A 27,855-nucleotide genomic window follows, 5' to 3' on the forward strand; every position below is an offset into this window, starting at 1 on the left:
TGGAGTATGGGAGAATATGAAGTGGTTATATATAGTATGGCGTTTGTAGGGACTCATATTGATACCATGCACTGACAGGGTATTGTCAGAACTCCGGCAGAACGTCTGATTGTGGTTCTTGTGCTTAAATATTGTCCAATTCTGAATGATCTCTGTTTTATGAACCTTTTCCGACTACCTATCTAGCGCCAATCACGAAAAGGAGATCAAGTCCGATAATGCTATGATGCTATGACATTGCCTCTATGTAAAAAACAGCTCGTCATCTTACTTGAGATCTGCCCAAGCGGCCCTAGCCAATCGTGCTGTCTTTCTCACCTCTCGTACGCGATGTCCACAAACCAATGTCAACTGTCGTTGCACTTGAGGCGCATGTGGTATCAAGTGCTGGGAGTCGTATGTCTGTGGCAGGCTCCCCACGATCTCCAGCGCAAGCTTGCCACAAGCACCCTCCGTCTCTATGTCAACAGATGTGGGAGATGGTTTATGTGAGAAGACGCTGCTGCAGATCTTGATGATGCTTCGAATATGCCCCTTGCCCTTCTCAGGAGCCTCTGCGAGTGTGTTCTTAATCACGTCCAGGGCTGCCTTAGTTTCAGGGCCGATGCCACTGTTTTGCGCAACGGCGATCGAGATTCGGAGGATGCTGTCTGCATCGGCTTCATAAATTGGGAAGTTCATGTGCTTGACCATGAGTAACACGGCTGTGCTGTAGTTCGCCTTGCCCTGTTGGTCCTGGACCTCTGCTTCCTTTCCAGTAGCGGCTTGTAGCATTGGGCTGACAAGCTGGAAGTAGACCTTCTGGGTCCAGAGAGGCTTGACGATGGCGTAACACTCTTTGGTAAGCGGTTGCTGAGGGGCCACGATCATTTCGAGTCGTCGAGCAAGTTCAGTGCCGAGCTTGGGATCCTTGGGCGAATCCTTGACCACATCTAATAGTGTCTTTGCCTCCTTGCCGCTATATCGTCTGACCATGCCCGCAACAAGAGCATAGATAGAGGTGATTTGCTCCAGGCGAGAGGCGTCATTTTCAGATGTAGATGCGGGTAACAGACTAGAGGATCGTTTCTCTAGAGCTGTTATGAGACTCGGAATAGTCTCAATTTTGAACTTGTTTGCTAGAATAGTCAAGAGGGAAAGGGTCACTGGTCTGCTGAAGTTTGTGTCTGCTGCGAACCCGCTAAGAATTAACTCTTGGGCAACCCCAATGTCAAACTACAATTGAGTTAGCAATAAAGAATATGAGTTATGATGGAAGGGACCTTACCAGGCGAGATACTGCTGATGGTTGCAAAGCTTGCAGTATACCAAAAGCTAGAACATTGGGCGCTTCGGAAGCTAACCAACTCCAAGATGAGCCATTCTCCAGACTCGACTGAGCTTCCGGCGCCGTCTTGGGAACCGTAATCGATTCATCACGGAAGAGGCTAATGGCAAAACTCTCAGCCTTGAGTGATGTTTGTTGAGTTTCACTGAACTCGTGGATGACAAAGCCTGCAAGAGTGGAAATAAGATGAAGGTACTGGTGTCCAGAGACTTCGTCGACATTGGCGAAATCATCGCTCAAACTCAGAGCTTGTTTGCCTGTCTGAGGATGTGTTTCAATTACCTTGGTCGCTCTGCGATAGAGTTGCCTAGCAATGAAAAGGGTAACGAGTAAGAACTCGCTTCTTATCTCGGTCACAGAGGCTGACTGAGAAACTCGGCTATGATATTCAGGAGAAGACCCAGCTGCTGTCTCCCCACCAAGCAGACTCAGGGCAGGGTATGCAGAGCCGATCTTTTGTAAGGGCTCGTCTTCGATGGAGAATTCATTGTCGGAATTCTTTGCCAAGCAGGCGTCGTTGAAGTATCGAATAGTGGATTGGATTGTAGCAACCAGGGCACACCAAATTTCAGGATCCGACTTGGACTCCAGCGAGTCAAAGAGTTCTGATAGGAATGCGCGAATAGAGTAAATGAAGTGATCGAAACCGTCTCGTGGTGTGAAGGGTAGTTCCGAGGAGCCCAGGTATGCAACCAAACCTCCAAGAGTCTTGATCGTCTCAACCGTATCAGGAACATTGCCATTTTGTCGACTGGAGCGAATGATACTCAAACTCTCATCCACAAGACCATTGAAGCCGCGAGGGAAGTATCGAATAGCCCGTTGGAGAGCCTGGGCAGCATCGTTAATGAGTTCATCACCCCCAGAAGATCGAGGGTACCCGGGACCCGACTTCTTGAGAATGGCAAACAGAGATGAGCAGATTTCTGAGCAAGTTGACTCGGGAAGTAATCGCTGAGAAATGTCGCTAGCAGCATTGTTTGAGAGATCCAATGACTTGGAGGGCCGTTGGCAAACCAGAACTCCAGCTCCCGCGACGGCTTGCGTAGCAACCTTGATATCATCATAAGAGGCATCCGGTTTAGAGCCAAGGTTGACAGGGTTCTTGAAGACATCTTCATAAAGAGACTTGAAGAAACCGTCGATGGCAGCAAAATCCTCCCGGTCCTCAGCGGTCATATTTGTGTCAACTAGTAGGAAACGAGTTTCTAGAATGACATGCAAGACTTTTAGAAGGTCCTGGGTGTGAACAGGTGCCTTTGGATGTCGCAAGTTCTCTTTGATATGTGTAATGACGGGCGCAGCCATTAAGACAAAAGCACTAGGCTTGGAGCTTAAGACACTGACCATGAGTCGGCCAGCAGGTGAAGCATACATAGTTGTCGCAAGATCTGGTACGCAGTCTCGGGTAACTGATAATGTGTAGTCGCGAAGGCTATCCCCAGCGAGTCGTCGGGTGAGAGACTTGAGAACTTCCAATGTGCCCCAGATGGTATCTTCAATTTCTCCATTTCGAACCTCATACTTCAAGCTGCCCCATATTTGGTTGGCATAGGGGGCAATTGCTTTCTGAGGATGGCTGTACTCATCAAGACAGGCTTGCATGGTCTTGAGGATATCGAGCTAGTTTCGGTCAGCTTAACTTCTCCCTTTCAAGAATCAAAGAATGGGTTCCACCAACCTTGACATTGACCGTCACAGCATCCCCCTGGTCCAGTTTGCCCAAGAGGAATGGAAAGACCTTATCAGCTAATAAGTGGTTTGCCGAAAAGCACTTTCGTAGTGCTAGCTTCAGCTCTTCAGGGGTGATTGCAACTTGAGATGCTCGAGGGAGTGAGATGGGAAAGTATGGCTTGAAAACACCATACACCTCTTCCAGCACGTCTTGAGAGACTGTGTACTCAGACATGAACAATCTCAAGATATCAAACCACACCATCAAACACTCGGGGTCTCGTTCACTTCTGCACAGTTGAATCAAGTCGAGCATAAAGCCAGCAGACGAGCCATGTGTGTTCTGTAAGTCACTTGCGACACCAGGAGTTATCATGAGTAGTCGTATGAGCTCGTAGATTTCGAGTCTGGTCTTGGACACTTGACGTGGGAAGTCATCCTTGAGAGAGCACACTTTCTGGAGAATGTCGTGTCCCATGTGCCGTTGGAAGGACTTCATGGCGACTATCCTAGATAGCGCACTTGCGGAGGGCATAATTCCAGCTTTATGATCGACCTCAAACATGGCTCCGAAGAAGCTGACCAATAGTTTCACTGGTTAATTGTTAGACAAAATTGTAGTCATGTTTTGTACATGAGCTTACCTTGGCTGGGTTTTAGAATATCATTGCTTAGAAAATCCAACGTCCGTGATAGAAACTCGAGCGCTACGACAGTTAGACATGATCAATGCCACGATGTATGAGCCGAGACTCACCCTTTGCCCTCGCCGTCCAATCTGGTGTCTCATTCTCGGACTCGTTACCACCACCGGGCATCCAAGGCTGCACAGCCTCGACCCATCGAGCTACAGGGTTTGTATTGGCGGCTGAAGTTTGAATCTCTGGTCAAAGTCAGAACATATTCATTTAGCAGGGACGGACTAAAGTACCATTGGCAGCCTTCTTGGCTATCGCTGTCTGTTGCCCCTCATTGTTGGCCAGAACAAATTCAAGAGCCCATTGCCTAAAGTCCGCCATGATAAGACAGTGTGAGGCGGCACAAGCCTTTCGATTGTCTTCTTGGATGCACAAAGCCAACTATTCGGCCTATTCCAAACAACTTATAAAGAGCAACCTGCAACTTTGCCCCTCGAGTTTGCGATAGTGAAGCGGCAGAAAGTTGAAGCCCACCAAAAGCGGTGAAATTGTATGGCGGGGTAGTTGAGCACTGTAGTTAGTTTTCTGCAGAGTGATGTCAAAAGTGAGAAGATATTATGAGAGACGTTGTGAAATATGACCCGGATCCTTTAGTATATTGTATTTCGAGGTTTTTGATATCAGTCTTATCAGATTGGTCCAATTGCTGAACCCTCTTTGTCATCATGTCAAACTCCGAAGCCGGCCATCAACCTCAAACGGAGATGTCCCGTCATTTCGCAGCCACGGCCCCACTACAGTATTTCTTGGGTTGAGTGACGACAGCGAATTTTGGTGGCCGGCCCCTGTATTTCTTTCTCCGTCATCGACCTTCAAAACACATCAACACAGCTGAGCCCGACACGTCCACAGGTGGCTTGTCGACTCAATTGACCTCCAGCATGGCCTCACTACGAATTCCTGCCCTTCGCCGGCTTGTAGCCGCTCCCATACGCACCACCCGAGCTATCAACCAGCGACGATGGGCTCAAGTTCACGATATTCGGTTCCTCGCAACAACCCAACCTTCGCAAGCCGTCGTCGAGAAGTACAAAGAGAAGCTGAACCAAAAGGCTCAAAAAGAGGGTCTCCAGAGCATCGACCAGCTCAAGGCAGCTTACGCTGACAAAATTGATGCTGAGCGTCGAAAGAGTGGCATTGAGATTCCAGTTGGAACAATTCCTCAAGCACCCGAAACACCAGTTGTTCAACCCAACGCCGACGACCCTCCTGGGCAAGACGAACCCACCAGAGACCCTCGCGATCCTCCTACCAATCCTCCTCAATATCCTCCACCCGGCTCCGATAAGCCTGCTATTAAGACTCTAAATGACATCATTGACCTCCCCAAGGCACGGGAGCTTCCAGAGAAGGAGCTTACAGCTATCTGGCGTCTACGACATGCCTCATCGGAGCAGAACCTCTGTGCTGTAATCCCGATGTCTACATACAAGGCCATGGAGGACGCTGCACGAGCAGCCCCTCAATTCGTCCTCCCGGTGCCTCATCCCGCCCAAGGCGCAGAGATTCACTTCCTGCAGTGGACCTTTGATGCCGCGTCCAAAACTAGCACTGTTCTGTTCACCCAGCTTGCTGAATACAAGAACCGAGGCGAGTTTGCGCAGCCTCACACTACAATCACACACCACCTCGACCTCGCCGATGAGCGAGGTCTGGTTTTGATGCAGGGCCAGGTCCTGCCTGACCGAGGTGTTACACCAGAGAACGCCAAGTGGCTACTCATGTCCCTTCAGCGATTCTATGGTGGCTGGGATGGTGAGGAAGTCGAGCTGACTGGTGAGCGTAAGGATAGGGCTGAGGAGCGAAAGAAGCTGCTGAACTGGTTCGCAGCTGGCGACTCGAGATTCAGCGTTGAGAAGCTGCTGGAGGAGGCTGAGCGCATGGGTTAAGTATGGGTGTATTGAGTATCAACCATGAGTTCTGCACCATGGTTTTGTGCTATTGAAGACAAAGAGCGTGACATCCACCTAAGAAAGGTGATGCATTGTAGAACATACGACTAGTGAACAAGATAATTTAAACACCTGCCACGTCCTACGATGCTCTCTCCTTTGCCGTGATCTCAACTCTTGGTTAATACAGACTTGCCACAAAGCAGTGCAGTTGGTGCAGGTAGGATAAAGTTCAAGATATCATGTTGACTTAATGATTAAAATAATATGTCTAAATTCGTTGCCTCGATATTCAATACAACATGACCAACCTCAACGCCGTCCAAATAACACCATTGCCCCATAGGTAGGTAGTGAAAATCAGCTCGTGTTTACAAAGCCAAGCAGAGGTATCCGTAACATGATATCAATCCATATATGCTCCAATCCGTATATCCTTTTGCGTTCCATGTATATCCACGTCCGTCTTTCATCTACGTGTATTGGCTCGTGTATATCGTTATTTCTCTTCGAACACTTTCTAAGTCTCGCCACTACTACTCGATTGGCACTCCTCTACCATATCTTCTTTGACAGACAGTTTCGCCTTTTCTGGTAGCACCGCCTCACAACCTTCAGGGACACGGCAAATATCGCGTGCATTGCATGTCTTCCATAGAACTTCACGTACTTCTTTGAAGACCTGATCGACCGCATCCATCGCCCAGATGACATCCAGATGTTCGTATTCAGGGATCACCTTGCTGTGGACCAGGTTGACATGAGGCTCGCGGCCCTTCTCAAACCGCCGGAGCAGTTTCCTTCCGTCAACAAGATCGTCGTTACCACAAACCCACATAGCCATAGGTGGTGCTTGTTTGTTGTACCACGCGGTAGAGCCCTTGGGATGTTTCCGATGAGCTTCGAGCGCCGACGAGGTCCTTGGTGTCACGGGACGTCCATCTCCCTTGGAATCCATGTGCTCCTCAGCTCTAACAATCTCTTTCGTAGACAAGATACATTTGTGCTTGGCAAAGCACTCTCGGCCAAGCCACCATCGCATAGACTCTGCGCTGACGTAAACAGGCGCAAACTGGAACATGCGATTGCGAAGGCCACGATCCCAACGGGCGTCAGTCCAGTCAAACAGAAACGAGAAGACTTTGTAACCAAGCCAGCCATATAGACGGGGATCCAGCAGTTTGTGCATCTGCATCATGAAAGGGATGAATGCATGGATGCCAAACATGAGACGGAATAGACCCGGTGAAATGATTCGCATGAACTTGAAGTACATTTTACCGATCAACGGCCCAGCATATGCGGCTGGGGCGAGGGCACAGAATACGGTCAGCTTCTCGCCCAGCTCAGGTCGCTGTTCTTTGGCCAAGGCGACAAAGGTTTGAGTTGTGCCTTGGGAGTGGCAGATAAGTCCAATCTTTTCGAACCCTGTCTCTGTAATGACTCGCGACGTCAACGCGGGAAGATCGAAAACACCCATCTGTCTGATATTCCAGCACCACATCCTCGGGTCGTTGTACTCAAGCAATGCATGCTTAGGATTGAATCCACAACGGTTGTTGCCAAGCCACACGTCATAGCCAGACTTGCACAGCCAGAAAGCGAGAGAGTCGTCATCATTACAGCAATAAGCACCCGAGCTTTGAAGGAGGCCATGCATGAGCAGCACTGGGAACTTTGGCTTCTGTGACGGGTCTTTGAGCTTCTTCCTCTGGCGTTGGAATACTTCCGGTCCCTGGTCAGACCTTAGGCTTTCCTCGAGTTCGGTATACTCCTTAGGGTCGTAAACATGCCATAAGTCGATTATGAAACCGTCTTCGGTTTGAACCTCAAATGTCTCAACGTCTAGACCAACTCTGCGCGCATAATATGCGACGTCACAGATGATTGGGTCTGGTCCGCCTTCGGTTGGAGGGAATTCCTCAGCATTTTCCATCCTGTCTAGTGTTCGTCCATTTGATGATTTTTGCTTCCAAGCCTTTTCTTGCTCGCGTCTGGCTTGAGCTCTGCGCTTTTCCTCTTCATAAAACGGTCTGTCAGAATCAGGATCGCGAAAAGTCAGCCTGTACCAGATGTTCTTCCAGATCACGGGTATCGTCGTAAACAATGAGCCCAAGACGATGACTCCGAGAAATGCCAGGCTGAGAAAGAATGCGCTGATTCGAAAGAACATGCATTGAAGATTGCGTAGCATATTTGGTGGCCCATATAGCGGCAGTGGAGGGAAGAGAGGATTGGTATGAGAAGGGGGTGTCTGTTTTCGCAATGTGCTGTTGCTGTTGGACTTTTGCAGAGATGCGCCATTCTGTTCTGAAGGCAACTGAACGACCTTTTTTTGCTCGGGGTTTGCGTTCTCGACATTGGATATCTTCTCTTTGGTTTCGTCTCCTGCTTTGATTTCGACACTCTCAGGCTCGCCTTGAAGCTCTTCCCTCAGGACATTGAGCTTATGCGCCTCCTGCAGTGGCACACCCGGGAGTCGTTTTCCATCTGAAGTGATGATAACAGGGTCATGAGGCGTGACAAATTGTGCTTCGATGGCAACACCGGGGTCTTGGCCCGTTGGATGTTGGTGTGAGAGCTTCTCAGCTTGTTGTGTGAATTGGACGGCTGTCTCGGCTAGTTTCTTGCCAACAACTTTAGGACGATGCTCCTGTGTCGTAGTTGACGAGCCATGCTGCTGTTGTGTCATGGTTTCTATGCAATCGTCGATTATGATGGCCGACTCGGCCAGTAAAGAATGTGTAGATACCAGATGATAATATGGCTATGGCTGTGCGGGACAAGTACCTAGTCGAGCGATTGAACGACTGCTGGCCTTGAGATGCGCCGTGGAAGAGAGATCTACTGTTCAGGGAGCAACTCGCATGTCGGACAGGGGATTATAAAGGATTATGGAGATACAAATCCAGGACGGAGATGGCCAATGCAAGAACAGGTCAAGGATGGATAAAAAGAGGGTGGGATCATAAGGAGAATAGATCAGATGGTGTACGTCCAATATTCCACTTAACGGACAGACCGATCGTTGACTTGAGTCTCGGTTGTTATGCGGTGTATAAGAGACTGGCGTGATGATGAGAAAGAAACTGTCAAGATTGTCTAGACCGAATCTTTTCTTCTGTAACGGTTAGAAAGAAGGGGAAAATCTGTTTCAAATTCATCAAACAGGCCGGCAATGTTTAATCATGGGAAGTGACAGGGCAATCAACTGTGAATGGCCGCTAATAAGATAATGGATGGATAGTTGCGTCATGGGGAGTCGTTAGAAGCAGAGATTTGGCCAGACAGCCGGATTTGTGGCGGGAACTGCGACTTTAATGAGCGATGATCCTTGCTGAAAAGCATGTGAAGGCTGTCAAAAGGGGTCTAAGAGATCATCTAATTTGCGTTCTCAGCTGTAGTTCACTGTATGTTTTGGATGATCATGCTGCAATAGACACTGCCAACGGCCAAGAATTGATGATGCGTATGACATTCTGTATTTGAGTACTGTTTGCTTACAATTGGGGAAATGATAAGAGCGTATTCGCGTCGTAAACGACCAGACATCCAATCCATGATGTATGATTTCGTTTTCGTTCATATGATGCTGATTATACATACTTGGGTAAGTTAGACCTGAACAAGTAGGACCAAGTATACAATGCCGCTTGTGTCATTCTTCATGCAAGATAAGCTATTTTCAGCTCCTGTTGATCTTGCGCTGTGCTCTGTTTCTCCAATTGAAGCGTTGCAGGGTCTCGCCACGAATCGACCAACCCTGGACTTGGCTTTTTACCCCAGATTGGAGACGCTGGGCTCTGGAGTTGCTGGCCGATACAGAGTACCCGCCTGTAGAGTAGGGAGTAGACCTAGGGAAGACCTGGTAGAATCTTCATCCATGGTGACAAAAAGACTTATATGAACTATCCTAATATTAGTGGACTAGTTGATGAGTTTACTTTAAATGTTCTTTTCAAGGCCTTAAGGTATTGTATATTTTTTGGACCTTAAGTCCTGTCGCACACGCTTCTCCGCGTTCGGGGCACCTCACGGGCTAGACGGGCTTCTCGGTCTCGGTACGTACCTCGGAGCGGTAGAGACCCCGTGTATATTAGCACCTACCAACCTTAGTCAAAGCTGGGAGAAGCCGAGGCAGGCCACTGTTGCTGCTTCGGTCGCTCTGAGCCGCTGCCGAGCTCCAATGGAAGCCACCTCCAATTTCTTAATCTCAACCTCACAGTCAGTCCCTTAGTTTCATCCTCATCCCCTTGGGGTTTCTTTTTTTATTTACGCGCAATTGTATACTCGAGACTGCTGTTTCTTGTTTGTTTGTCCAGATCTTGCGACTTTACCAATTGAAGGAGTCCCCGAGCGATGCAGTGATCCCCGCGTTTGCGCTTCGAGCTTCCTGTAACAATATCGTCCTCCGCAAACTTTACCACATTCCTTCAAGCTTGACTTCTTCGCAAGATGGCGTCCTCTTCAAAGCCAGCTTTAACTTCAAACAGGAGGAGGAACCGCAGACGTCGCCAGGATAAGCCTGCCCTTACGGCAAAACTGGTGCTCGACGATCATATCAAGAGCGATGTCGGCATAGTATCCGAAGACATCTTTCGAGATCTCTTCCCTCATCTAGGTAACGGTAAGTGAAGCACATCTTTCATTACAAGTCAATACTAGAACGAAATCTTAGCTCAACTCTACCAAGGTGCTACCGAAGACGTTCACCACATTGCGATCGCTCCGTGGATACCCAATGCCAACCCTACCGACAGTCCGTGGTCAATTGTACCCATTATCGAGTCTTCTGCACTCGCGCCCTCGACCGTCCGATTCTCACCGTCTTCTGCTTCCTTACAAAGCTTTGCCGTGACGTTACAGCAGGTCGCGCCATCCAAGCTATCAAGTCACAGCCGCGGCGGAATCGAGATCCTCGTGCTTGACGTGGCACCCGTTCCTCTCGAGACCGTCTTTGTGAGCCTGGAGAGTGAATTGACGAAAAGGCTGGAGAATGGGGAGGGTACCTTCTTCCGAGACCACCCTGCCAGCTCCAAGACGAAAGGTGCGGATTCAACACCGGATGGGCGTCTTGTGACTTCTCTCAGAGCTGCCCTGGGCAGTCTGAAGGTTGTACATGCTGGCGATTTATTTCCGCTTCCTCTTCCGCCGCACCCTCTTACACATGTGCCTCCGAACCCTGGAAAGATCATGCTGTGCGAGCCTGTTGCCCAAGGTGTTTTAACGGAGTCAACTAAAATTATTCTCATGCGCGGTCGTGTCCATACTAAGCAGATACGTCGCGTTGCTTCCATGAGCGCCAGCCAGCAGCTTAATGGTGTTCCCGAGGATGAGGATGATACCAGCAACGACCAGTTCTATTCCGCAGCTGAGGATCGCGATAAGTCAGGAATGACGACTGAGGATATGGAGTCTGCGACCGAAACCGAGCCAGATATATCTGATTTCGACAACGAGGACGAATTATCAGACGATTCTATGGACGATATGATTTCTTTGCAAGCACCAACCTTGCCAACAACCAATGCCAGCGGTATATCAACGCTCCAGCCAGGCACGCCTATGACAGTTGGAACACTTCGTGGCAGGAAAACAAATGGAATCGCAACGCCTGGCTCCGTTTTCTCCAATTTCACTGCGACCACTGCTCGACCAGACCGACCCCGAGGTCGTCTCTTCAAAGCACAGGGTCTGATGGAACAAATTCCGACAGACCTTTTGCATCCGAAGCCATCCTTAGAAGACGATGAGGAAGCGCGAATCTACGTCGATGTGACATCGCTGAGCCGTATCGGATGTTTTTCTGGGGATTGGGTACGAATAGAAGCTGCAGAAGAACCCCCTACGAATGGGTTCGGCGCATTTGGCCTCGGAAGTTTTGGACAAGTTGAGTCAGAGCCTGCCAAGTGGCGACCCGTACGAGTCTATGGTCTACCCGAAGGGTACTCGCAACGGCCAATGACCAGAATACCCAGCGCCAAACATGGCGAGAGAAGATTGTCGTTCTTCGAATCCCAGATTCAGCGGCCTGCCAGTCCCACGGCCTACGCCTCACCTATCCTCTTAGCCAATCTTGACGATGCACCCTATCTGCGTCTTGCGCCCTTGAAAAAGGCGTCGTATCAGGGCAAGGGGACAATCCCTCGATTCACAAGTGCAGCTCGCCCCCCTTACGCTCGAGATATTACTATTCACCACATTCGAACTCCTATCTCTGCAGAGCGAGCTTTCCAAACCGCCGTTCTGGGTGGCCTCAAACGGTATTTCGCCCAGAAAATCCGCCTTGTTCGAAGCGGCGATCTTATCGCTGTCCCAGTCGACGCTGAGCTTGGCCGTACACTTCAGGAGATGCCTGGCGCAGGAGGGTCCGAAGTGGACGACGTGATGGCACTCACTGCTGGTGGACAGGAGGGAGGAAAGCAGCCCTCCAAGTTCGACAGCGTAGCATGGTTCAAGGTTGGACATATCCAAATCCAGAAAGCGGATGAGGACGAAGATGGAACTGCCGAGGCTTTCTGGGGATCAGTTGCGTGCATTGATAGTTCATCTGTTGCAATGCATGGTTCAGGCTTCGAAACAAGTCGCATACCAGGTATCAAGCAGAGCACATGGCAATATTATCTTGGTCTCAAGAAGACACCCAAGAAGGCATCCGAGTCAACTCCAGCTCCAATTCAGGAACCCGAGTTGCCTTATGTGTCACCTCTCAGACGCCAGTTGAGGGAGTTGATCGCAGCAGCCACTAGCGCTAGAGCGATTCATCTGAAGATGCCCCCTGTCGCAATTCTGTTAACGTCTACACATCGAAATATTGGAAAGTTGACTCTGGCGTCAGGGGCTTGTTCCGATATGGGTCTTCATACATATAAAATTGACGCGTATGATATTCTCAGTGAGGGGAGCGGCAGTGGAAGCGATGTGAAAACTGAAGGCTTTCTCAGGACAAGAGCCGAGCGTGCCATGAGTTGTGGTCCCGATTGCTGTGCTTTACTTGTTCAGCACGTCGAGGCCCTCACTGCCGATCGCATTGAGTCAACGATCAAGGAGATTCTAGAAGACACACGAGTTTTGATTGCCACAACGAATGAGGTTGACAAAGTGCCCGATGGTGTTCGAGCCTTGTTTACACACGAGCTGGAAATGACAGCCCCTGACGAGGCGGAGCGTGAGTCTATTCTGAAATCCATCATCAGCGATAGGGGTGTTAGCCTTGAACCTTCGATCGACCTCAACTCAATCGCTCTCAAGACCGCTGCGCTCGTGGCTGGCGACTTGGTAGATGTTGTTGAGCGTGCCTCTATCGCTCAACAGTCACGACTGGAGCAGCTCTCAGCCAAGAATACGCATGATAACACGATTATCACGGTACGGGATGTGCAGGTCGCCGGTGGTCCCCTTGCCCGCTGCCTCACCAAGGGAGATTTTGAGATTGCTGTTGAGGCTGCTCGCAAGAACTTCTCCGACTCCATTGGTGCCCCCAAGATCCCCAATGTTACCTGGGATGATGTTGGTGGTCTTAATAACGTCAAGGAAGCCGTTACTGAGACCATTCAACTACCTCTTGAGCGTCCTGAGCTGTTTGCGAAGGGTATGAAGAAGCGATCAGGTATTCTATTCTACGGTCCACCCGGAACTGGAAAGACATTATTGGCCAAGGCAATTGCCACTGAATACAGTCTCAACTTCTTTAGTGTGAAGGGACCAGAGCTTCTCAACATGTATATCGGAGAGTCCGAGGCCAACGTTCGACGCGTGTTCCAACGTGCTCGCGATGCTAGACCTTGCGTTGTCTTCTTCGATGAGTTGGATTCAGTGGCACCCAAGCGTGGCAACCAAGGTGACAGTGGTGGTGTTATGGACCGTATTGTCTCCCAGCTTCTGGCAGAACTGGATGGTATGTCTGGAGGTGATGATGGCGGCGGTGGTGTTTTCGTTATTGGAGCAACCAACAGACCAGATCTTTTGGACCCTGCCCTTTTGCGACCTGGTCGATTTGATAAAATGCTTTACCTTGGTGTCTCTGACACCAATGACAAGCAGCAAACCATTCTGGAAGCTCTGACCAGAAAGTGAGTTGATACCATCTTCCTCTAATCCAACAGCAGTGGCTAACCTATTTGCAGATTCACACTTCATCCATCAGTATCCCTCGCTTCAGTGGCAGAGAAACTGCCCTTCACATATACCGGTGCCGATTTCTATGCCCTATGCAGTGATGCAATGCTGAAAGCCGTTACACGGCAAGCCACAGCTGTGGACAACAAGATTCGCGCCATCAATTCCGACCCAGCAACTCAACATCCAATTTCTACGGCATATTATTTTGACCACTACGCTACCCCTGAAGACATTGCTGTTATGGTTCAGGAAGAAGACTTCCTGGCGGCTAACGATGAGCTTGTGCCCAGTGTCAGTGCTGGCGAACTGGCTCTCTATGAACACGTCCGGGCAACATTTGAGGGAGTCCGAGAGAAGGAGCCGGAAAACAAACCACCTCCAGTCCAACGTGTTGTCTCAGGGGCGTCGACATCATCAAAGGGCAAGGGCAAGGCGGTTGCTTCTGGATCGAGCAAGGGCAAAGGCAAGGCGATCGCATTGACAAGCGACGACGAATTTGATGAAGAGGATGAGGTGGATGATATGAATGGCAGCAGATCCAAGGGCAAAGGCAAGGCCCCTATGGGTTTCCAAGATGGAACAGCCAGCGATGACGATGGACTGTATTAGTCGGGGATGGAGTTGAACATTACAGCATTATATAGCATTTTTGTATATTGAGTGGTTGAGGGGAGACTGGGTATTTGTTGTTATTAATGTCATGGTGGTATATCGGTCGAGTTTGACTAGACTCTGTACACTATTATTTCCCCATCTGACTAGAACATTAAAGCGAAATTCTTTGATTCGTCCTGCTCCAAATCGCTCTTATTTCTTGGCATCCTTCTTGACTTCTTTCTTCGAGTCTTTGTGGGAGTCTTTCTTGGTATCTTTCTTAGACTCCTTCTTAGTATCTTTCTTGGAATCCTTCTTAGGGTCTTTCTTCACGTCTTTCTTGGTCTCCTTCTTAGGATCCTTCTTGACTGGCTTCTTGGTATCTTTCTTGACATCTTTCTTGTGGTCCTTTTTAGAGTCTTTCTTTGAGTCTTTGTGGGAATCTTTCTTGATCTCTTTCTTGGTGCTCTCGGACTCTTCTTTAGGCTTGTCATCTTTGGCGGCTTCTGCCGTTTCTGCAGGTGCTGCCGCCTCGGGTTCTGGCGTTACCGCAGGCTTCTTGGTTTCTTCTTCCTCGTCGTCTGTTTCGTCTTCCTCATCTTCTTCGCTGTCCTCGTCACTATCCTCATCAGTGTCCTCTTCCTCTTCCTCTTCGGTCTTATCCTCATCGTCGTCCGAATCATCATCGTCCGACTTTATCTCAGCCTTCTTTTCCAATTCGGGCTCTTCCTTTATGGCCGTCTTAGCTTCCACAGCTTTAGCCTCGTCTGGGCTCACCTCCACACTGGCTCGTTTCAACGAGGAGATTGAATCTGGACCGCTTTCCTTCCAAGTGCCGCTTGTTGGACTCTGAATAGCGTTTCGTCCTGCATCCGTCTCGGCCCACGAACCGGATGTTGGCGACTGAATGCCATCGGTCTTTGAGGCAGGAGTTCCTGATTCCTTAGATTTTCCAGTCTCCTTTGCGCTTGTGTCGTCCTTCTTAGCCTTCGCACCATCTTTACCATGGATCTTTTCTCGCAGAGTCTTCAGGCGAAGTTCCTTAGCCTTTTGCGCAGCTTCGTCGGCGACGGATCGGACAGGTAGGGCCTTCTCTTCCTTCTTAGGTTCTGTAGAAGCCTTCGGTGTCGCAGAAGACGCGGCGGCCTTGGCTGCCGGTAGCGGAGGCGCAGCAGGAGCAGGCTTTGGAGCAGCAGCGGCGTTGGCTGCTGCAGCTGCTACGGCCTTGGCGACAGGCGAAGGGGTCATGGAAGCAAGAAGGCCGCCGGTAAGGTCGATGGGCCGTTTTAACGGGGGCTCGGGAAGCTTGTCGTTAATGGAGGGGATGGTGAATTCGTCGAAGTAAATCGTGACGTGCTCCTTGAGCTCGCCATATTCGTTCCATTCTTCGATTTCAACAATATCCTACAGAAAGCCACATGCATCAGCTATACGACCCAAGGTAGTACTAAGGGGGATGTCTGTCGTACACCCAAAACCCAACCCTCCTGAACCAGGGCAGGAAGTTTCCTTGGGCGACCGCTCTTGTCTTTACCGGCCCTTCGACCCCATAGTAAGCGAGCCTTGGTGTCGACGGCAATATCGACGGCTTTGAAGGGAACCCGGTTGGCGCGTAGGATGGTCTCGAGACGTGAGGTGGCCGTGACGATGTGGGACGAGCCAGCTGTCAAAGAGGTGAAGATAAAGAGGGCGGGATCGGTCAAAAGGTTTGTCATGTTGGATTAAATATTAAATGAGAGGTTTGATATGATTCGACTTGATAGAGAGAGTGTGAGTTGTTCGTCAGGGTATTCGCATTATCTGGTGGAGTTATGGAATGCGGTTGGGTTTCTATGGACAACTGTCAAAGCAATGGAACGGTAGTAGGGATAATGGAGCTATCCTCATCAGCTACGTAAGCACAAGGTGTCCAAGGTACTGTGTCTCATAAAATAGCAGGCGGAGTACTTGAACGCCCAGAAATAGGGGAACCGAACTCCTTAATTATAGCGCCTTGGAGCGTCAGTTGGAGAGGTATGATGCGGGGGCGGGGCATTTGGAACTGTTCCATGCAGCAAGAAGATCCCCTGATCCCCTGAATGCATGAGAGTACTTTAGTGGAAATAAAATGCATGAGAAGGGTTTCGAAATACTTTCGATGTCAGAAAAGTGTTTTATGGGAGTTGCCAACTGAAGATGCAATACTCTCACAGAAACAGAAACAGACAATACAGTGACTGAACTGTGCATGTATCTAATCGTTTGTGGCTGATAGAAATCTCGTGTTAGTGATATGATGATAATTGAGGTACGGAGTAGAGTGAGGCTGTTGAACTGCATTACGAAAGAAGAGAAAGAGATTCTCCACCATGTCGTCAGCTCTTTCTTCCCTTTGTTTTCGTTCTTCTTCTCATCTTTCTTTGTCTCTTCGATTACTCAGAATGTCCTTCTCTCCTTTATCATCAACAATTGATATCAACCCCCTGAGAAGAGCCCCTATGCCCGAGGCCTGTCCGCCCTTTGTTGGCCGCTACTGACGGATGCCCACGGACACTATGGACGCCATCTTGATTCGGAATCGTCCACTATCGACGCATGGACAGCGAAGGACAGTGTCCAACTGCCCGTGATATATCCTGAAACTCCTTTATCTCCCACTTGATACCAAGCGATCCTCAATTCGATCAAGCCATCGAGCTAAAGATAGCCGCGTACCCGTCTGCACCAGCAACTACCCGCGTCTCCCGGCGTCCACCAACAACTAGTATCAGCAAAGGAAGCCATATCCTTCGCCTCAGAGGACGACAATTTCGTGTTGTCCCCACTCTCAATCTATTTATCGACACTGCAGATGATAGTCGCATCTTGGCATGACTCTGAGTGGCAGTCGAGAACCAACATCAGAGTACCATCGGCTAGTCGCCGCTCTTTTTCATGATATTTACTTCTCTTATCGATGCGGTGTACCAAGTCACTGCGCCAGGACTATTCCATTGGCAACTGGAGCCGCCGCAGATCCAGTAATTTTTGTGCTGTACCAGTCTGGCTCAAGTCATGCCGCTCGCAATAACCAAGGGCCCGCCCCTTATGGCCAGTTAGACATTCTCCCTTCATCTAGACTAGGCCATGGCCTTCGGTGTGGCTGTCATTATCCGTGGGCGGCGCCAGTTCAAGATCTGGAGGCGTCTTTAAGTGTTTCAAGCCTTGTGCACGCACTTTAACTGAGGCATCTGTGACTGTCTCTGAAGTCGATGTCACTCACAGCCAAGTCATCACGAGGGTTTTGTCTGACATTGGTTTGCAGTTACTCTCCTCTCACCACCAACCTATCTTTGCGTGGCGGAATAATCCCCTCGTCAGACGCGCTGTAGCAAGCCGTTTCATAACCTTGCCCACGACGCCGCGTCGTGGGACGTTGAATGAGACGCTCTGGTCCTCGCCATGGGTCCGGGAAATTGTGTGTCAAGCGATGCAACCGAATTTTGCAGTCAACTCCGTTAGTGAGTCGCATTGGAGGACAGTCCGAGTTGCACAAGGATATTGGGTCTGAAGAAATTTCTCTTCTTCTTTGTCTCTCTTGACTCATTTCGACTTACAGCTTTGTCGACGCACAAAAAGTCAAAGGTCGCATGGCAACGAACCCACACCGACTTCTAGTCTACAACAATGACAGTTGGTCAAGACACAACAAACCACGCAAAAGGGGAGGTGCTAAAATAGAAGTTCTTTGCTGGCTCCAGCAAAACACGTCCCTGTGAGCCTGGCAAGCTTTGATTGGCCCAAGATATGCAGCCGAAGACAGTTTGCCAGTGACCGATGCTTCCTTTGCAGGGAGCAGACTGGGGCCAGAATAGAGCTAGACCGGGGTGAGCCCTCTAGCTCAGGAACAGGCCAGTCAAAAGCGCAGTAGCCAAGGTTCTGCCCGATCCTCAACCGGGTTCTAGGCTGCCTTTGGATCCAATCACCGTCCACATTCATGACTGCAATGCAAGGTACCGTTGTGTGGTGGTACTGACGAAAAGCATTTGGACCCAATGCCGGGGCTAACTCATTAACTTCCAGGTACGGGGAACAATGCCAATCAAGTTGGGGGCTAATGAGGTGACAACGCAACGCACCAGGGCTCTGACTGCTAGACAGGCAAGGGTGTCTATGGACAGGTCCAATGGATGGATGGCCTTTAATGGACAGAGATTAAGTCCCGCAATGTGTGCGAAAACTACAAGTTGCGCTCGGTATCCGCCCAGGCGCCTTGTTTGGTTTCCTCTTGTTTACCTCTTCAAGTGCGCTTGTTTTCACGATATCAATCTTCCAGCCTTGTGCTATACACTCATTAAACGATTCTTGATAACATTCTTTGTGCTTTGCACTCTACAGTCTTTTTTTTGCTCAACGCAACAAGAATCTCTTACGATATCTTATAAGAAACCACCACAATTCTTTTCAAACCACCAACAATCACCATCACAATGCAGTTCTCCAGCATCATGATTGCCGCCGCTGGCGCCTCGGTCGCCGCTGCTCAGGACTACGCCGCTCCTCCTGCTGCTGGTCTGGATACCACAACACTCACCTCGACCACTACCCGGGTTATCACTCTTACTCAGTGCAACCCTACTGTGACCGACTGCCCCCTTCGTACCACAACCTCGACTGAGGTTGTCGTTACCACTTCGACTGCTGCGCCCGAGGTTCCTACCACCTCTGTCTACGTGCCCCCTACCACCAGCGTCTACGAGCCTGTTGTCAACACCACCAGCCACGAGCTGCCCACTATCATCAGCACTCCTACCATCAGCACCACCAAGAAGGCTCCCTCAGCCAAGACCACCTTCTACCCTGCTGGTAACACTACCACCAAGGCTGGCCCTACTGCCCCTGGTTCTTACACCACCACCAAGCTGCCCGTTCCTGGCAGCAGCACTGATGTTCCCGGAAACCCTGGCTATGAGGCCCCCAGCCCTTCCACCGTGCCTACCGCCGGTGCTAGCGGCCTCATCGCCTCTTCAGGATTCGTCGGTGCTGCCATGGTCGCTGCCCTGATTGCTCTCTTCTAGATGCATTAAACCACTTGGTTACACGACCCAGCCTGTGCCTTGACATACATGAATTATTCTTCACTTCACTTATGATACCTTGTTCTTCTTCTTTGGGGATGGCCGTTTGGAGATTTTTATAAAGGCGAGATTTTTGCTGCGAGGCAATGTCTTTTTCGAGGTTAGCTACTGTGTAGCCCTTTGATTCCTTGCAGGTCATCGATGAGGCGCATGGAATACCCAGCGCGGAGTTTTCTGAATGCATCATATGTCGATCACGTACACGTACATCTTGAGTTGTCTGCGTGCGTACGCATATGGTGTCTAGTTCTGGGCTTGGAGGCGGAAGCCTCGGAATGTTGAGGAGTTTAGAAAATTATGTTCACATCACATTGATAGAGTCATTGAAATCCAATTCGACACGAAACGACACCTGACGAGTTTATCTATGCGTGTTTGATGATTGTGCATATAACTACTACGTGGTTGTGTGATCAGCTGCTGTTGTGGATGCATCGCCTGCTCGAACGAGCTGATTCTTTGCTTACATGTGCAGACTGACTCAGCGGCGACGTCTTAGTAGAGTGACATTATTCTCTTGGCCTTCACTGACTCGATAGTATATGTATGGTGCAGGCGAGAGACGTCAGCTATTTCCATCATGTTCCTTGCAAAGATTCATGCAAATGTCATCAACTCCAATGAGGTTGAGGATTCAATACAGTATAATAGGCATGTACTATACTGTAGTATGTCATCTGTAGATGTCTGCATATGTAACTAGCAGTATATGTAGACACACTTTAGAGTATGTCTCTCGGTCTCTGCATTGCATTGCATTGCATTGCCTTTTGGTGTGAGGCATGACTCTCGTACCTTGGACATTAGATGCGTGTAACCACGCCACACCACGCCTCACTCACTAGTTGCGAAGATGAAATTCTCATCATCTTTTTCGCCTCTTTATGACGTTTTGCTCCAACGGCAACTAAGAATTGATTGACTCAAGCAGTCAAGCTAATAAGGTAGAGTTGAAAAAAAAAACTGGACATATCCACAGCTGCAAGACCGTTACTCACGTGGTAAAAAAGTAAAAAAAATTAAACTAAAAAGACACAAAAAAGTTCGCCGAAGTTTAGCTGCTTCGTTCCTTGGCCTTTAGAGGCAATTATATCCACAAATGGATAAAACATTGGCCCTTTTTCTCTCTCTCTTCACACCCTCTTTATTAGCCTTTATTGTTCCTCGCCTCCAAAGCTTCGGGCCCGAGCCGTTGGAGTGCATTGAAGACTTGAGGCCTGTAGCGATGGTGTAGGGAATACCTACCAAGTCGATGAGCCTGCCAAGCTTCTCCCAGAGTTCCAAGTATTCCGGCCACTTGAGATCGAGTCTTTTCGGGTTTCCTACATCTCCGTTGCATGTGAGACCTGTCATTTCTTTTTTCTATGTCCTTGTTACACTTATCATGCCTGCACAGCTGATCAACACGGGCTAAAAGACGGGAATTTGCCTTATCGGGAAGATTCTTCCTCTCTTCTGGCGGCCTGCATATGCGCTGCTTGAGTCGTTATGTAGGAGCCTGAGGAGGGAGGTCACTGTTAATGTCGATCTCTCTGAGCCGCATCTGGTGACGTGCTGGTTTTGGCTGAGCAATGACTGGGACATGCAGAGAAACGCTTGGAATACGTAAAACGGTAAAATACTTGCTCGCAATGCGCAGTCATCAGCTTACCTATGATTGTACATGTATCAACTTTAGACGCTGTGAGACAGACATGACGGGACATGGTAATAGCTGCGAACAGTTTACTAGAACTGGCTTAGATAACTTAGGCTGTCAAAACTAAACAACCAACGCACACGGACGGACTAATATTATTAATCACTAAAAACATACGGACTAATAGAATCTCACTTCTCTGCGAAGTTCTCACTGTCGGCCCGGTCCACGCCCTACAGAGCGGTCCGCCAGGATACACCCCCCGGCCACAACCCACGGATATAGCCAAGTTTATTACTGACCTTTTTTGGATAGTCACATACACGATACATGGAAGATGATAGACTATTTTGGTGAACAAAGAAACAGCTAAAAAAAAAACAAAAAAAAACATCAGATCATATCATATCATATCGTATTCTCAAGCCTCAACGAACAAGCCTGTTCTCGCAAACCTCGCCTGTTTTGGCTCAGCCACTTTCATACATACAGGAAAAGTCGATAAACTTTATGAGGCTTAGACTCAGGAATAGTCTCAGTATCTCGTTTTCAGTCCAATCACGACATTGACGGTTTGGATCTGGGGGGAAATGGGACGGGGATAATAGCGCCTTGCTTCCAGGCTATGAGATACCTACTGTACGCCGTAAGCACCACGGCCCTTTTGAGAATATGCATGTCGTATATATTGTCTATTTCGGAGCCCGATATTAACCTGCTTCATCCATATGGATCTCCGTGTCGTTGGTCTTACATACATACATAGTACAGCATCTTGCTTGGCAAGGGAGCGAGTTGCAGATGCCATGGATGATGACCTCTTGATGGGGTCTGTCATGAATCGCATCTGTCACTCATGGCCGATCTTCACTTATTTTTCTCTTAACTACGAATAAGAGAACCACTCTGACAACACACTTGTCACCTCATGGAGCGTCTAGTCTCTTGGCCCTCTCTGTGAAGGTTGCGTGTCATTTCGCTATCTCCTCTAGCCTCGTGATCCTACAACTAGCACTGGCGGACCTGGAGCTTTGCATCATATTCACTGGTCGATTGACAGCGCTTAATGAGATCCTAGGTGGCTTTAGTACGGGCGTAGTGGCATCAAGGTTGGCCACGGCGGCTAAAACAATGAACTAGTTAATAGATATCCATTACACTAATACATCATATCCTGAATATCACGGCCATATTATGGGTCGATAGATAGTTTCCGCCGTAGTAGACGTGCAAATCGTAGACTATCTCTTGATATATGCTGACTTACTCAAGGAAAGGGAGAGAGAGAAAAAAACAGGACCCCAATTCCATCCACTCTCGGTCGTCAAGCCGACACTTCTCACTGGCCCAAGTTCATATACGTCTGTGCCTTGTGTTACAAGCCCATCAGTCTCACCCCCTCCCGCATTATGCTTTCCGATTCTCCAATGAACCCTGCTAATGTTACGCCCCAGCATGTGGGAACCACAGCCATGCCTGGCTAGGTTCTTCATCAAGACAGGCGGTTGTCTTACATGATTGCGTGAGTGTGTGTGCGTATCTGCAGGCAGACCCCTACCAGTCTCCCATACCGCATGATCCGAACCATCGCATCGGTTACAAGTCTATCTCCAGACCTCCTCTGAAGGTTGCCTTGCTCGATCGATTCAGAGCGCTAAGACAAGACCTGGGGTCATGTAGGAATGGCTCACCATCACCATCGCCGAGGATCTACACGATGGCCAGCCAAGGTCGACAGAAAGTTTCTTTAACCGCATTGCGAAGCCTTGCACATGATGCAAAGACCACTCCCGTCTTTACTCAAGTTCGCGCAATTGTGAACAGAACTGTGTTCACACAGGGGGTCGGCTTGGTCGACAAGTCCTGACGAGCTGGCGCCAACTTTCATGTTGGTGTTTGGTCGCATTGCAGCGCCGTTTCGACGAGATACCTCCAGATGAACCATGGGGGATTGTAGACGACTTGATTTGACCTTGCAGCGGCTGGTGAGGCTGCAGATGATATATTGCTCCAGATGACAGAGCTGAGTGGGATAGTTGGTCGAATTCCGCAGACAATTGGGAAAGTAAATGGTAAAACAGTCAAGAATTGCTTTCAGAGTAAAAGATTAATCTCCTATGCAGATGATATTGGCCTCAATGGTAAGTTTGGAAAGGGGGACAGGCTGTAGTTTTGTAGGGCTGAGATGAACGAACGAGTGGCTTGGTTGCAGCAACAGTGCTCACTTCCAAGTATTGGGCGGGACGGGACCTCCGGCTTCTTATGAGCATTAGTTCTCGTCCATGACGGGGGTGTTTGGCTCCAGGATGGTCATCTGGGCTCTACCTTGAGGGTCCTCAGTTGAATCTCTTGCCTTCATCGTCATCAGACGGGGCTCCTCATTTCTCTTCTCTCAACGCAGTTCCCATTTGCGTATCAAACGTCATGCAGCAAAGCGGCGGGTGAGAGGATAACATCTGTGCTCCAAGCCATTGGTACTAATCGTTGCCTTGTCGCCAGGTACGGTCTATAGTTGGCCGTGGAAATCCTCCGTTTGGCACTACCAATCCCAATACGGTGGGTGAAGGTCTCACTTCATTTCTTGATCTCCTTCGTTTCTAGAAATCCACACTGCATCGACGCCAATCGGCAACGGGTCTGAACTACAGGATCAGCAGTGGTGGTACCAACAAGAGATGGCTTCTGCATAAACCACGCAGGGGTGTTCTGTATGGCCAACTGAGGTTACAGCATCCTACTGCCGGTCTCTGGTCAACTGCCTGTTTTCTCCCATGTGCCGTACTCCGTAACCGTTCTACAGCACCTCATGTTGAGCTTTGCCGGGGTGGCGCGGCCAGCAACACCACCATCTGTTCTTCCAGGGCCTCGCAAGCGACTAAGTACTCATCTGTGTTTTTGTCCGTGACCACCGCGGAGGGCCCAGTTGACGAGACAGCGCAAGAGACCAAAGAGGGGCTTGGCGGGTAACTAACGGCGGGTTTTCCGTGCATTCGAGTAGTGTACCGTTTAGTACTGTGCTATGCTATTATCCTGTGCATGTAGCTCCTTGCCCACGTTTGTATGGGTTGCAGTGCAGAGCTATGGGCCAACATGAAGCATATTGTAGCTCGACATGTCAGTAATTGCGGCCATTTCCCCGCAGCGTAATCCACAGACAAGTTGCTCACCCAGGTCTCCCGTCCCGTCTGCATTTCATCAATGCGACTGATAGTATATGTGTGGTGCAGAAACCAGCGTTAGACCTTCAGAAACTGAGATCTGATGAGTTACGTATGCTATTGGATACTCCATGCCCGTTTGTCTTGTGCGTGTGTTTGTGTGGGGGCCGGGCTATGAGGGGAACAACACACAAGACGATAGTCGGCCTTACTCGCCGTGACTAGTCGCATCTTGTACGGCCTATCAATTGAATTTTTTAGGACCCGCGGGAGCTGCGTATCCCCTGTGTTTGTGTTGTGCCGCCGCCTGGGCCGTTCTTGGACTTGGACCTGGACCTTGGACTGTCAGGGTCTTCTTCCCTGAACCTTATGCCAAGCCATGAATCCTAAAGACAGGGGATGGAATGGTTGAGCAGCACAAGCATACCTAGAGATCGGAAAATCGAGCAGCCTTATCGTGCAGACCCAAAGAGTTCGTTTCGGTTGCATTGGTCCACAAAGATCGATCCGCCCTCTGTTTGTCACTATCCCTGTATGTTTGTGTAACACAGAGAGTGAGATTCCACGGTGTCGTGATGGCGAAGAGATGCGTGTGACAGTAAGCCATTTTCGACGATGCAACTGATGGACTGAGCCCAGCCCTGATGGTGACATGGACCACCTAAGACTCCCGGCAGTCTTACAGTGGAGAATATGTGACAACTAACATGACTTTTTGCCGGCGGCAACGGGCTGGCCATGGTGTGGCCAAGGGTGATATCAAGACTGCCTTTGGACATGCATGAGTGGCCGTGAGAGGGATAATGGAAGCACACTGGAGTGGCTAGCCGGTACATGAGACAGGGTCTTGCCATAGCCAAATGCTACTCAGCGTATTGAGCATTTCAGGCCACCGATTATAAGCCATCACGTCTCAGGCCGGCTCAGACGTGCACCGAGGTCCAAGACTTCCACTGGAAAACAGAATGTGTTCTTGATGGCCAACTCGTAAAGGACATTGAGCAACTTTAGAGATCGAAGATAACTTTGCCATGCTCTACCAGTAGCTCACCTTTGATCATACAGGCTAAACCTGTCATGGTCTTGCATGCTTACCCTAGCGTTGGCCATCGTCGGCTGGGTTCCATGGGTGTGATCTGATTCGCCAATATGAGGCTAACATGCAACATTTGCCTTTGCCAAAACCTACACAAACCAGATGGGCTGTGCAAGCCGTCTCAAATGGGGAAGAAACTGAGACATTTGCCCACACATCAAAGTGAACTATGGCCTCGGCACTTGAGCTATTCGATATGCTCTGCCATAATATCGAATTGACGCCAAATAACAGGTTCATCAGAAGAAGGATCTGGATGTCTAACGAGGGGCCCGAAAGGGTCCAACAAGAGGCAGGAAGCAGCAACATTCAACGAATCCTGAGGTGAGTACCTCTTGGACACCTTCTATTCTCCTATCGTGTTCCGGTTATGTGATCGTGGAAGTTGTAAGCTGCTAGACCACCTTGTCGCCCGAAAGAATTCAATTGATACAATCGATCTGATGCTTGCACTGTGATTTCTTATCTTGAAGCCTACTTGCATAGAGGCCATGGCAAGCTGAAGCGCCATTCGTTAAGCGAGATGCCTAATCTCGATGTTCAGTGTAAACGAGCCAGGCAGTCACTGGCGCTATAATTGGTTCAATGGCGCATGCCGGTTTGCGGTGGCGGTGGTACGTGGGTATGATTCTGGACTCGCAAACTAGTACAGATACTGCCCATGTTGTACAGTCTGATAGTAAACTGTGATCTTGGGACTTCAATCGTTGGTAGGATGGAGTGTATGGACACGATCCATAGAGGCTAGGTCGCAAGCATGCCTGGTAACAATGCAAAGGGAAGGATTGTCAACCAACCCGCGGTGAGCTATTAGTTATACTTTCCGAGTTTTGTACTAAGCTTGCTGCAGCGTGCAGTAGGTGGCTTGGTGACAGGGAGCATTGTTGTCCACGACCCATTGGACTCGTTTGAAATATGTGAAGGGACAGGTGAGGTAGCTGTTAGCATGGTAATCCAAGAGACCAGAAATCGGGCGACGAGACGCTTTATGTATATTCAATATATGGATCGACTTGCTTGACCCACGGCATGGCCAGGTAATAGAACGAGAATCAAATCTCATATCGCCGTCAACGTTGATGTCGAGCCAGTGCTTGCAGTGTTCAGTCAACAAGCGCTATGCGATGCCCCTACCATCTTGGTAGGGAATTCACCATTGAAAAGTACACAGCTGAAGCCATATGCATATGAAAGAAAGATCGAGACCTTGAAGCAGTGGCGGGTTCGTTCGGATGTAACGTGATGTCATCTTGAAACAACATTGTTTTTTTGGATGTGTTGGTTCGTGAGGTGAAGTTGAAATGAGGTTGCTAGAACCAACAGCTAAACGCGCTTGTGCACGTGCTATGTAACTGTACTTGTGCGGCTATCAAGGCAAGCGCCGTGATTGAGGTCATCATTGACTCTGTTTGGGAAACAAGATTGGCTGCTCAATGGAGTCCCTTCCAAATCCATACTTGCCGCGGCCGGGTACCTTCCAAAGTCTGTGCTGTGCGGTGTTGCACTGGCATTGTGGGCAGGTGCGGACGGATTGTACTGCAACTGCAGACGGCAGCTAAAAGGGCTCCCGTGCAAGCTAATACTGGTATCAAACTTAATCGCAAAAGGACCCTCAACTGAGATTCCTGGGACCTTTGAAAGTTCCTTGGCGAAGCTAGTGCCATTGACTGAGATTGACAGTAACAATGTTTGGATGTTGCTTTCTTTTCATCCTTTCCCCCGCACTTGACTCGTGAGAGAGAATTGCCTATCACTTTGCTGACTCAATTTCAAAAGCAAGATGCATTATCAAGACTGGGCTTACCCTACCAACTCGAATGAGGTGTCTAGTAGTTTGGAATCAGGAGTCGAAAAGAGCTATTTCTCGTTGTATGTGTCTTGGTTTCTGACTCTAATGACTTTCATAAGCAATATTCAAATGCAAGTCCAGCGCCACCAACGCTTGAATATCCCCGCTATCCCAAACCAGAGACTCGGGGTCAGGCAGGTCATTAAGGAAATCCCGCTATCTTTGTGTAACCTCATCTGGCTTAGGTGCCGTATCTCTCGTCGGCATTGACATCATCCAGACCCGAGAATCCGGGTGCCCCTCTGACAACTCAGATGACCCTCGACAAACATTTCTCGAGGCACTCAATGCCCTCATCATTCGGCCATCCTTCAAGCAAAGTTCGAGTCATCTTTCTATCCCGCACTGACCAAACTTGGCCAGGGCTCTGAAAAACACGAGTTATTATCAGTCTTTATCAAATACCGCAAGCAAACAGACCTCTGTTTGATGCACATGCTCCCCCTCCTTCAGGCAGCGGCACAGCAAATCCTAAGGTGATGTATCAATATTCTGGAGGTGGACTGACAACCTGACTTATAGGATCCTTGAAAATGTGGCATGGCTCTCAGAATCACAATCACCTGTTTGCCTTAGTACCTAGCCTGTTTGTTGACAGCCCCCACTCGACAGACTCAGTTCTTAAAACAAAGTTCCAACAACCAACAGACAGACAAACCATTATCTGCACCTGGCCAAACATGGTTCTTCTGCAGGATTGCACCCCATTTC

The 27,855-nt window shown here is 49.2% G+C and overlaps 6 protein-coding genes across 6 annotated transcripts; 3 read left to right on the plus strand and 3 right to left on the minus strand.

Annotated features, from left to right (window-relative positions):
- Window positions 1-267: 267 nt before the first annotated feature.
- Window positions 268-4,020, minus strand: FTJAE_12465 (DNA repair transcription mms19; the record flags this gene model as incomplete). Its single annotated transcript, XM_037345513.1, has 6 exons — window positions 268-1,215; window positions 1,268-2,950; window positions 3,009-3,595; window positions 3,646-3,708; window positions 3,759-3,884; window positions 3,933-4,020. 6 exons carry the CDS (start codon window positions 4,018-4,020, stop codon window positions 268-270), a joined length of 3,495 nt encoding a protein of 1,164 aa, XP_037200494.1.
- A 560-nt stretch (window positions 4,021-4,580) lies between these two features.
- FTJAE_12466 (ATP synthase mitochondrial F1 complex assembly factor 1) lies at window positions 4,581-5,588 on the plus strand (the record flags this gene model as incomplete). The annotated part of the gene is made up of 1 exon (XM_037345514.1): window positions 4,581-5,588. The coding sequence occupies one exon, from the start codon at window positions 4,581-4,583 to the stop codon at window positions 5,586-5,588; it is 1,008 nt and encodes a 335-aa protein (XP_037200495.1).
- A 523-nt stretch (window positions 5,589-6,111) lies between these two features.
- FTJAE_12467 (triacylglycerol lipase) lies at window positions 6,112-8,283 on the minus strand (the record flags this gene model as incomplete). The annotated part of the gene is made up of 1 exon (XM_037345515.1): window positions 6,112-8,283. One exon carries the CDS (start codon window positions 8,281-8,283, stop codon window positions 6,112-6,114), a length of 2,172 nt encoding a protein of 723 aa, XP_037200496.1.
- A 1,763-nt stretch (window positions 8,284-10,046) lies between these two features.
- On the plus strand, window positions 10,047-14,321 carry FTJAE_12468 (peroxisomal biogenesis factor 6; the record flags this gene model as incomplete). Its single annotated transcript, XM_037345516.1, has 3 exons — window positions 10,047-10,218; window positions 10,270-13,663; window positions 13,718-14,321. The coding sequence occupies 3 exons, from the start codon at window positions 10,047-10,049 to the stop codon at window positions 14,319-14,321; spliced, it is 4,170 nt and encodes a 1,389-aa protein (XP_037200497.1).
- A 198-nt stretch (window positions 14,322-14,519) lies between these two features.
- Window positions 14,520-16,021, minus strand: FTJAE_12469 (cylicin I; the record flags this gene model as incomplete). Its single annotated transcript, XM_037345517.1, has 2 exons — window positions 14,520-15,710; window positions 15,776-16,021. 2 exons carry the CDS (start codon window positions 16,019-16,021, stop codon window positions 14,520-14,522), a joined length of 1,437 nt encoding a protein of 478 aa, XP_037200498.1.
- Window positions 16,022-18,754: 2,733 nt separating this feature from the next.
- Window positions 18,755-19,342, plus strand: FTJAE_12470 (uncharacterized protein; the record flags this gene model as incomplete). Its single annotated transcript, XM_037345519.1, has 1 exon — window positions 18,755-19,342. One exon carries the CDS (start codon window positions 18,755-18,757, stop codon window positions 19,340-19,342), a length of 588 nt encoding a protein of 195 aa, XP_037200499.1.
- Window positions 19,343-27,855: the final 8,513 nt, after the last annotated feature.

This window comes from Fusarium tjaetaba (assembly GCF_013396195.1).
Source record: "Fusarium tjaetaba strain NRRL 66243 chromosome Unknown NRRL66243_c0000337, whole genome shotgun sequence".
NCBI lineage: Eukaryota > Fungi > Ascomycota > Sordariomycetes > Hypocreales > Nectriaceae > Fusarium > Fusarium tjaetaba.